The following is a 10,770-nucleotide window of genomic DNA, read 5'->3' as shown; positions in this document are numbered from 1 at the left end:
TTTTGATACCAAGTGTCATGGGGATTTTCTCTTGACTCGTGCAGCCTAACCTTTACTTTACTCAAGGGCTCTTAGAAAGGCTAGCAGCCTTCTCAATTGAAACAAGTTAGGATCGTTTAAGGCAAGCACAAGTAAAAAGAAAGAGCTTAGGAAACAAAGAGAAAGCTTTTATTTCATAGAATTCAAGTACATGAATCATTAGGCTTAAATGAAAGGTCTTAAGGGGTATTTATAAGCTTTAAACCCCTTAAACCCATTACAAGGCCATTTCTAATGGCTAAGGGCTATTTTAAGCCCTATTGGACCCTCTTAATATGCCACAGCCACTATTCCCAATGGTAGGCAACGACTGCCTCGCAAGCTTCGGGCTAGCCAGTGGTTCTCGCGCATCAAACAAACTAATTGGGAAGCCCGATCGCATCAATTTCACGTCAGTATAACTACTCTGTTGCGTGCCTTTTTCTTGTTGGCCTGCATGCCCAGTCTATCTATTGACTCGTGCGTTCATTTACCCTCGAGTGCCACTTCCCTCAAGCCACAGTGTTGTCTTAAAATCAAACTGGAGTTTCAGCTCCTGTTGCTCGTTCATCCTCAAGCTGGCTTGCCCACTCTCAAACTGGCTCGCCCACTCTAAAACGTCAATCCTTAGCCATTGAGCTAGCCCGTCCTCACCATAAAACGAATATAACACCAATGTCACGCCCATTTTGTGGTGAAGGGTGGGACAGCCCGATGACAAGGGTTCGGGACTCTAGAGTAGGCAAACCAACTTAAAGATGAGCGAGCAACAAAGGCTGAAACTCCAATTTGGCATCAAGGGACTTGAAGGCATCGACACTCGTCAGCGGATAAGCGCACAGGCCAGCTAGAAGACTGGGCATGCGTGCCAGCAGGTAGATTGGGCACGCAAGCTAGCACGTAGACGAGGCGCGCAAACTAGCAAGAAAAGAACGGGTAACAGAGCAAGCAGACTAGCACGAAATTGGGACACGTAGGCTACTTAAGCAGTCTGCCTGATGCACGGGAAACACTGGCTAGTCCTAGTCTTGTTGGGCAGCCATTGCCTGCCGTTGGCAACAGGACCAAAGGCACGTCAAAAGGGCCTAGCATGGTCAAATCAGCTCCTAACTGTTGGGAATAAGCTTGTAAAGGGTCATAGGCTTATATAAACCCCTTAAGTCCCCTCATTTGAGGCTAATGACTATTGTATTGAAATTCTTTGCAAGAAAAGCTCTTTCTTTGTTCCCTAAACTCTTTCTCTCTCTTCTTTCTTGTGCTTGTCAAAAATAATCCTAACTTGTTAACTTGAGAAAGCTGCTAGCCTTTTTAAGTGCCTTTGAGTAAGGTAAAAGCTAAACCACACGAGTCAAGAGAAAACTCTCGTGACACTAGTACTATGTGCACCTTCTGTGCAGCTTGCATCTGCCCTATGCTACAAAGCGGAGTTTTTCTCCTAGCAATACTATCCCACAAGCTGACACTATGAGATACCCTAGAGCCCCCTCTAATATCCTAAACTGTGATTCGTGACAAAAGGACAGAATGGTTGCGAGCAAGAAACAAAGGGAGGGGAAAGAAACCCCAACTGGTTTCTCTTGGAGAAAAAACTCAAAAAATATAAAAGATGTTGCATGTTATAATTACATCATTTTCTTCTAATAGAAAGAAACAAGTTTTAATCACAAGACAAACTTTCCCCTTTCCTACCTTAACTAATCTTTTTACTTTACAATTCTAAGTACTTACTAACAATTTTCTAAGTACAAAGGAAATCATCCTAATGGATGAAAAAACAAACCTATAAATACATCAACAGAAAAAAGAAAGGAGTCAAAAGAATCTGTACATGCAAGACTGTTAGTATCTATCTATAATATGTATGTTTTATCATTGTAGTTGAATTATGTACCTTTGGAAGCTTATGAAACATCATCTTTAAAGTAATTATGATTCTTTTTTTTTTTTTTTGGAGTCTCAACAACATCAATATTAACTAAAAAGGATCAATATAAGATTATTTCATCTTTTCTTCCTCAGATCAAGGAGTGGCAAACATGCTTATAATATAACATTGTTATCATTTTCATTATATAATAACTTAATTATAAGTTTTTCTATATTTTTATAAGCATCAATTTTATTATTTTCATGGCTTATATTTTTCTAAAATGTAAAAAGTCTATTAACTGTGCTAAAAATACCTAAACAAAATAACAAGTGTAAATCTACTAACAAAAGAAACAGGCTGCGGAGCATGCCTCACCTGGAGTTAGATAATTCTTCTTTCCTTTACCTCCCCTGCTGGGCTTTCGCTTCTTTCGCTTTGTCTGGGCCGTGCGCCCTACTACATCTCTTGTTATCCGTCTCGAAAAATTAAATGCGCTTGCTCGGAGTGCAACCTGGACCTCCAGGCAAGTCAGTCACGCTTTCAGCACGACTCCTTTCCTTATCCCATTATTCATTTTTTCCTTTTTTTTTTTAACTTAAATCCTTCTTTTCTCTTTTCTTTCCTTTTTTCCATTTTTTTTCTTTCCTTTGCATCTTTTTTTCTCTTTTGTTTCCTTTGTTTTCATGTTTTTCATTCTTTCCTGTGCTTCCTTTTTCTCTTTTCTTTTCTTTTTTGCATTTTTTTTGTTTCTTTGCTTGTTATTTCTTTCTTTCTTTCATTTTTCTTTCTCTCCCTGCTGAAAACTACACCGTTTGGGGCTTAATGTTGCTAACCTAAAAAACTAAAACCCCATAGCCTCCTCTTCTTATCTTCCCTCTCTCTCTCTTCCTTTCTCTAAAAATTTCCAAGAACCGCCCTTATGTGCTACATTTCCACACTGCTGTCGCACCCAACAGCCCTCTCTCCTCCATTGCTCTCCTTGTCACCGTAGAAAACAACCTAGAGACTACCTTGAAAGACCCGAAACCAAGAACCCCAAAGGAACCTTAGAATACCCGCGGCTGAAACTCCCCTTTCCGTTCTCTTTTTGGTATTCTCTGGATGTTTGTCTGTCGGTTATATTTTGTGGATGGGTTTCTTTTTTTCGTTGGTATGACGCTGTTAGAATTTTAGGGTTCTCCTCTCTTTATTCTCCCTTTGGTTTTTATTTTTTGTCCTTTTTATAGGTGGGAAGAGGGTTTTGAAAACGCCTCTCGCGTGCTTGCTGCCTAACCCCTAGACCTTTCACAAATTAAGGGGAGGGAGAATAGGGTGACTGCCAAAAGGAAAAAACCATTAGCTAAAAGTGGAGTTGCTTTGGGTAGATTATTTTTTGGGAGAAAGAGAAGGCTGACTGCCATGGCAGGCAGCCAGCTAGCAAATTCAGAATTTTATTTTTTTTAATAAGAAAAGGGCAGGGCCCTACCTTCAGATTGCTTTATATCCATCCTATAGGAAGAAGTTTTACGAAAGAAGAACCAATTAAGAATTTTTTAGCAATTGTTTCTTTTAACTAATTACATTTTGGCATACTAACGAACTCCTCTTGCCCTAATGCGTTATCGATATAATTGTTTTCTATTTGCTAGCTTCTGGATAATATATGATTCTCCACTATTTTGTACATGATTTGTTTTCTATTTGCTGAGGTGAGGGTACTCTGGCACCTTGAGTTTTGAAATTTTCCTTCAAAACGATATATAGACTGTAAATGAAAATGAAATATTGCATAAAGATGATGGATGTCTAATGGCAATTTACTTGCAAATAGAGGAATCTTTGGTTGAGCTTTGATACCAAATTGAGGTGTTGTCAGGAGGTGAATACAGAGTAGATATTATAGAGAAATTACAGGGAAAAAGGGAAAAAAAAGAGAGAGGAAATTAAGTAGAAAAATAATAGAAGAAACAAAGTAAAAAAATTGGAGATGAATAGAATAAGGAAAACTCACATTCAATATGACAATATGTACCCAAAAATGAACCTAGATTCAGTATTTCAAAGTTGTTGACAACTCAAAGCCGAATACTATTAGAAACTAAAGCAACATAAAGTAATTTTATGCAAAGTTGAGATAATGTGAATTATCAAATATAAGACTAATGCTTTGATGTCCAACAATTAAAAAAAAAAGAAGCACAAATTGCATTACAATTAGATAACCTAATTAATAAACTTTCCTTGTGTCTTAAAAGGCATGCGTGTTAGCCATTGGGATACAGGGATCAAAATGCTATCCAAGGCATAGAAACTAACCTAATTAGTAATCTAAAATATATATTAGGTAGTTTAAGATGTGTTTTGTTTTATGCATCATGATTAATGGTAGATCTAGAATTTTGTATGAAAGGTGATGAGTAATCATACAAAATCATAGATCAAGTTAATAATTCAATCCGAAGTAAAAAAATTAATCATTTTTAAAATAAAACTAAATTATAACATAAAATTTTATTAACAATTTAAATATAAATTTTCAAATTCACTAATATAAATAGATATAAAGTAGAAAAAATAATATTAGATTTTCAATATAAGCATCGTAAGTTGTGCTCAATGTGCTTTCATGCTTTTTAATTCATTTATGACTAAATCTGTGTCAATGATCAGTCTCTTTCTTAATGTAAAAAATAATTGAAATAGCAAAAAGATCACCTTCCATTTTATTACGCAATCTCGTCTTTACAATTTTTCTAACTAAAAATACACGTTTTGTGATTGCTATAGATACAGAAACTGAAAGAGTTAAGATAAGTCGAACCAAATGATCTAAGAAAGGATATACCATTGATTTTTTTGTCTTTGACATTCAGTGGCGTAGCTTTGAGAAAGGTGAAATACTTTGCAAACATGGATCTTACCCAATATCAATTTAAAATGCTCCAATTCATATTTATATGCAATTAAACAATCTAAGAAAAAATATACAACTGAGTTTTTTGCTTGTAACATTGACATAGCTTTATGAGCTAAGGGAAAAAAGGAAAGAATATAATTTCAAAATTTGAGCTAAGGAAAAAAGGAAAAAAAAAATAATTTCAAAATTTAGATTTAGAAAGGATTGAACTTAAGCATTCAAAATTTAAGATAAATTCCTTCCCACTATTCCAAATCGATTTTTTTTATTATTTACTTAGAGATGACGAAGTTATATATTCTGACTTTTATACACATAAAAATTTAAAAAAAATTAAAAACTACCGTCAGGCCTATGATAATGGCTAAAACTAGTTTTTGTTTGATTTTCTTGTTCTTTTTGTCAGAAGTTGCATTTGCTTCGGTTTCTAAATTCTATGTCCAGATTGGGTAATAGAGAGCAACTCAACTCATTGAATGTGGACTTAGAGCAAAATCACCGCCTAAACAGGATTAAATCGAGTATAATAATAATATGTCCCGATCGGATTGGAAGGATTTTCAAAGTCGAAGCGCGCAAGAAACAACAACGCCAGATTTTGCCGAAAAGATGTTGGGTGTTTATTGGGTGCAAACTGGCATTTAGGTTGCTTTCACTCCATTCTTTCTAATCCCTTATGACACGCTTCTTTGCTTTTTCCAGCGGGAAACCAAAGGATCCCAAGCTGCACCACATTCCTTAATTCATGTTCCATTTGACTAAATCTGAACTTGTCGTTATCCAGCTTTCCCATTCCACGAGTCGACATATTGGATTGTTAAATCAGTATTGCAATAGATTTCAGGCTTCATGCTTTGCCTAAAGTGGAGTGTCCCCTTCCATGAGCTATCTTGAACTGAGTAAGATTACTCAAGACTTGAGATTTTGGTTTAGATATGATACCCCATTAATTTTGAAACAATGGTCTTATAGTTACTAGCTCTCTAACTTGATAATAAGAAATCTTAAAGAGATCAAGATTATGGAGAACAGAATTCGACTTGTCCTATTAATAATTCAAATCAGTGCATCTTTTGTGAAGCTTTGTCAAAGCTTTATATTGACGTTTATTTGCAGGCACCCACCGCTTTATGTAACTAAACTAATAATCAATATATGCAACTACAAATTATCGTAATATTACTTTTTCCTTTTCAACTATAGACTATAACTTTTTTTGTATATGGAATTTTTAGTACATGAACTTGCCTTAGTCTTCACCTATAAAAAGTTATAAAATGAAAAATATGATAAACACAACTATTACAACATGAATTATTATAGAAACTTCAATAGATGATTTAATGTTATTAAATATTAATAGACTAATAGTCGCTATTCTATTTATTATCATAATTAAGAAAAGATAAACTACAGAGTTAAATAAAAAAATAATAGTAAAGAAAATAGACTTTAACAGACTATTTAAAGTTATTAAATATTAATAGACTAATAGTTTGTGTTCTATTTATTATCATAATTAAGAAGGATATACTCCAAAGTTAAATAAAAATGTAACAATAAAGAAAAGAGACTTTAACCGATGGCTTAAAGTTATTAAATATTAATAGACTAATCTATTTATTATCATAATTAAGAAGGATAACCAGAATAAAAAAAATGAATTAATTAGTTAGAACAATAAAAAAAAAAAAAAAACAGAAAGGAGTTGAGAGAGACAGAGAATTCAACCTTGAAAATTAATAATCAATTAATTAGTTGGAATTATTGCAACTAAAATGTATGCCAAAATGAGAGGTGGGGGATGGGATGTGTAGTTGAAGCGACAAAAGGAGGTTATTTATAAGTCGTAGCCCATTTGGAGAATTAAAGGCGCCTCACTTTGTAACAGAGCTTCGGTATTCATTGCAAACAGCCAGAATAAACTTGGATTGCATTACATGTCCTCCAAGCAATAAAAACAACTCAAATCTCTCTAATTGATTTCCTGTCTCTTTTCTCTCCCCTTTCTTTTGTTTTGCCTAGAATCATGAAGGGGTGGCTGATTCCCCTCCTTTTCATCGTCTTGCCTTCCATTGTTCAAGCTCAAGATTCCATCAAGTTGGAGCTACTACATAGGCATGCTCCTCAGCTCCACGCTAGGCCTAAAACTCAGCACGAGCGCCTCAAGGACCTTGTTCACCATGACTTTATCCGCCACAACAGGCGCCAAGCCTGGGAGACACCCAAAACAACAACAGCAACAGCCAGCAAAACCAATGCAGCCATTCAAATGCCACTCAGCGCAGGTAGAGATTTTGGAATAGGCCAGTACGTTACAACCTTCAAAGTTGGGACGCCATCGCAGAAATTTAGGTTGATCGTGGACACAGGGAGTGATTTAACATGGATCAATTGTAGATATCGCTGTGCCCGAGGAGATAATTGTACCACACAGGAGCGGGGGATAAAGCGAGGGAGGGTGTTCCGTGCTCATCTATCCTCTTCCTTTAGGCCAATTCCTTGCTTTTCACAGATGTGTAAAGTTGAGCTTAGAAATCTTTTCTCTCTTACGATCTGTCCTACTCCACTTACTCCCTGCGCTTATGATTACAGGTATCTTCACTTCCAATCTTGATTCTGAAATTCAACTTGATTAAATTAGAGGAGCCAAAAATGGAGTTAATCTGATTTATGACTCGTCAAGAAACAATTGTTGGTAATAGTTGACCTCAGCTGATCTAGATTTTTCTATTTTACCAGTTGTGAGGATATATAATTGCTTCCATTCGCTCATATAAATCCAAATTCACTTGGATAACAGTGGGTGTAGTAATGGTTATTGAGGCGGAGGGGAGAAGAAGGGGAAGATTCAACTAAAAGTAGTTTGCAGTTTTGTCCTTTTCTATCGGTGGAGTCTAGTCCAACCTAAAATGGTCGGCATTTGACTTTTCAATTAAATTTCTAAAGTTGGCTTTGGATAGTAGAGCTTTTGAACGTAAGTGCTGTTAGGAGTTATTAGCTACTTAGGCTCTTTGTGATATTTATCTCCATTATGGTTATAGCTTCTTTTGATCACAGCCATAAAGTTGTGTGGCATGTCGCATCGAGGTCCCAGCCTGAATAGTAGTTGGGCCTTAAATGCAGAGAAACAGGGTAGGCTAAGTCCCATCTAAGTTCCCAACTCACTAGCTGTCTGGATAGTCTGCTCAATATGGATTCGGAAAGCAAGAAAACTAGTCTCAGCTTAAATTATCAGGTCAGCCTACCTGCAGATGCTATAACCCATTGCCCTCTTAACTACATACAGCACAACATTTTAATGGCAGTTATTGTTTGTAGGTAAGGTTCACAAGACCCACAATTTTTGTACCAGAAGTAGAACTTGTACTCCTGGAGTGGGGTCGTATTTATTTATGGTCTGTCGCAGGCATTAAATCTGATTTTTGGAAAAGCAAAATCTAGTCCCTCTCTAGTCTAGTCTATAGTGGGTAGTGGAGAGACGTGTCTGATCTGTTCTCCCTCGTGATATTGAAAATGTAGACTAATTGGTTGTTTACCAGATTTAATTCCTTGAAACTTGTTTTGAACAGGTACATAGATGGGTCTGATGCAATGGGCGTTTTTGCTAAGGAAAGCGTCACTGTTGGCCTCACGAATAGTAGGATGGCGAGACTACATGATGTGCTAATTGGGTGTAGTGACTCTTCCCAGGGCCGAACTGTTAAGAATGTTGATGGTGTGCTGGGGTTAGCCAATAGCAAGTATTCTTTTGTAACAAAAGCTGCGGAAAGATGGGGTGGAAAGTTCTCTTATTGCTTGGTGGATCACTTAAGCCACATAAATGCCTCCAATTATCTCATCTTCGGTGCAAATAACAACCAATTAACAGTATTGGGCAACACTCGCTACACCAGGCTAGAGCTCAATTTGGTGAGTTTTTCGTATGCTGTAAATGTTCAGGGAATCTCCATTGGAGGCAAAATGTTGGATATACCACTCCAAGTATGGGACACAAGGAAAGGGGGTGGAACAATCCTTGACTCCGGCACTAGTCTGTCATTTTTGACGGATCCAGCATACCAGCCGGTGATGGCAGCGATCAAGATGTCAGTTTCCAAATACCCACAAGTGAAGTTGCATGGGGTACCAATGGAGTATTGCTTCAACTCTACTGGTTTTGATGAGACTTTGGTCCCAAAATTAATTATTCACTTTGCAGATGGAGCTCGGTTTGAGCCACATTGGAGGAGCTATGTCATTTCAGCTGCTGATGGAGTTAGGTGTCTTGGATTTTTGCCAGCACGTTTTCCTAGCGTATCAGTTATTGGAAATATTATGCAACAAAATTATTTATGGGAATTTGATTTGGAGGGGAACAAATTGCGTTTTGCTCCGTCATCTTGCACTACTAGATAGTCTTTGTTTCACATATTGTTACTAATTCTTTGTAATTCCTCAATTTCTCACTTTTTGCTCTCTCGTGTATTGATTTGACTTATACATGGCCTGTCTCTTTGTTCTAATATTTTTGGTGTTTGAATCAAAACTCTATGTCTCGCCCATTTCAAGTGGACAGAGGAATTAATGCCTTGGTTGCTAGAGTCAAGTCAAGAAAGATATTATTTCTTCCACTCTTTGGTAATAGACAAAAACAGTGAAGACATATAATTGAGGTCATTGCTCACTAATAATTGTGTGAAGTAAATTAATATCTTTGCATTTATTGTTAGGATTCGACTTCATTCTTGGATATGAAATTAATCAAGAAATTAATTATATAATGAAATGAAAAAATAAATTAACATTTAATTAGAGAAACAGTCAAATCCTGTAAGATAAATATTTGTGTTTTTTATATAATTTTTATATTAATTATGAACATTTATAAGTTTAAAAGTTATATACCTTGTTTTAAATTTCGTAATCAAGAGTCAATTAAATAAAAAACGCTTGTGATGAAGCAAGAAACCTCGAAAAGACAATAAGATGGTTTAAAATCTTATAACCAAAATCTTTACTTCTTCACTTTTAGGATTTGTCAAATTTTCAGCCATACAAGTGTTTGGCCTTTAATAGTAATCTACACAGTAACCGAATAAGACTTTCTCAAAGGTAAGATTTTACTTGTGCTAGCAAGTTTTGTTTCGAAAACAAAAAGATCAAAAATTCTTGTCGAATCTTATTTTTGTCAAACAAAGAAAACTATTTTTCTTTTCTTATTTTATGAAACGGTTGAGAAGTGATTGGAGGCTTAGAGTTTTAGTTGGATAACATAACATATTTATATAGCCAAACTACGTTGTAGCCCTAGATACAACAGCTATATTTTAATTCAATTAAGTCTTTGTGAACTTAATTAATTTCCCACTTTAGTTTGGTCTATTCCAATGAAGTCTAACTTAATTGATTACCTTTATTTAATCTCAATTATGTTACTTAATGTGTGTGACCCATTAAGTTTTTAACATGTTGGCAATAAATATAAATCCTAATCAAATATTAATTTGATAATTGATTTATATTTATAGATTATGAGTGGCATCTATCAATACATAATAACCACCTAAATGTTAGAGAGTCAATTAAAGAATTTGACAAAGTCCTTCAATGATAAGCCTCTCAGTGCAATATGGTCCTTTCATCAAATATCTCAGATATGTCATAAAACATGGCTCATTTTCTTCTTATAACATTCCATATTAGCTCTCATAATTCATGACTAACCTTATGAATTTAGGAAACTAACTTTTCTCAAATTCATTATGTTTTAGCCAAAGACTTTATATAAGTTAATCAAGAATTAAGAACAAGTGAAATACATCCCTTTATATCACTTGGGGTGATGAACCTTCTTTTAACCACTCATTCATCTTTGCATGCTTCATGGCATACCCAAAAATACCTTGTTTAGGCATCTGGTCACCTTCAGATCCGTAGGAGTGAAATCAAAGTATGTCATTCCCCACACAAGATGACTTGGTGTCTCAAGTTTGAAGACTAGTTG

At 35.6% G+C, this 10,770-nt stretch overlaps 1 protein-coding gene across 1 annotated transcript; it reads left to right on the top strand.

The window, feature by feature from the left end:
• Nucleotides 1–6,596: 6,596 nt before the first annotated feature.
• Nucleotides 6,597–9,397, top strand: NANA (Eukaryotic aspartyl protease family protein). The gene is made up of 2 exons (XM_018124021.2): nucleotides 6,597–7,379; nucleotides 8,357–9,397. The coding sequence occupies exons 1-2, from the start codon at nucleotides 6,814–6,816 to the stop codon at nucleotides 9,180–9,182; spliced, it is 1,392 nt and encodes a 463-aa protein (XP_017979510.2). The 5' UTR covers nucleotides 6,597–6,813; the 3' UTR covers nucleotides 9,183–9,397.
• The last annotated feature ends 1,373 nt before the right edge of the window (nucleotides 9,398–10,770 follow it).

Source organism: Theobroma cacao, chromosome 7 (genome assembly GCF_053813885.1).
Source record: "Theobroma cacao isolate CCN51 chromosome 7, ASM5381388v1, whole genome shotgun sequence".
NCBI lineage: Eukaryota > Viridiplantae > Streptophyta > Magnoliopsida > Malvales > Malvaceae > Theobroma > Theobroma cacao.
Note: the sequence above shows the minus strand (reverse complement) of the source record. Positions and strands in the feature narration are given on the sequence as shown.

Bases quoted from the DNA above. Each gene is read 5' to 3' on its own strand.
- NANA (XM_018124021.2), top strand. From the start codon at position 6,814: ATGAAGGGGTGGCTGATTCCCCTCCTTTTCATCGTCTTGCCTTCCATT. The intron at 7,380-8,356 runs GTATCTTCACTT...TGTTTTGAACAG, and splicing joins CCCTGCGCTTATGATTACAG to GTACATAGATGGGTCTGATG.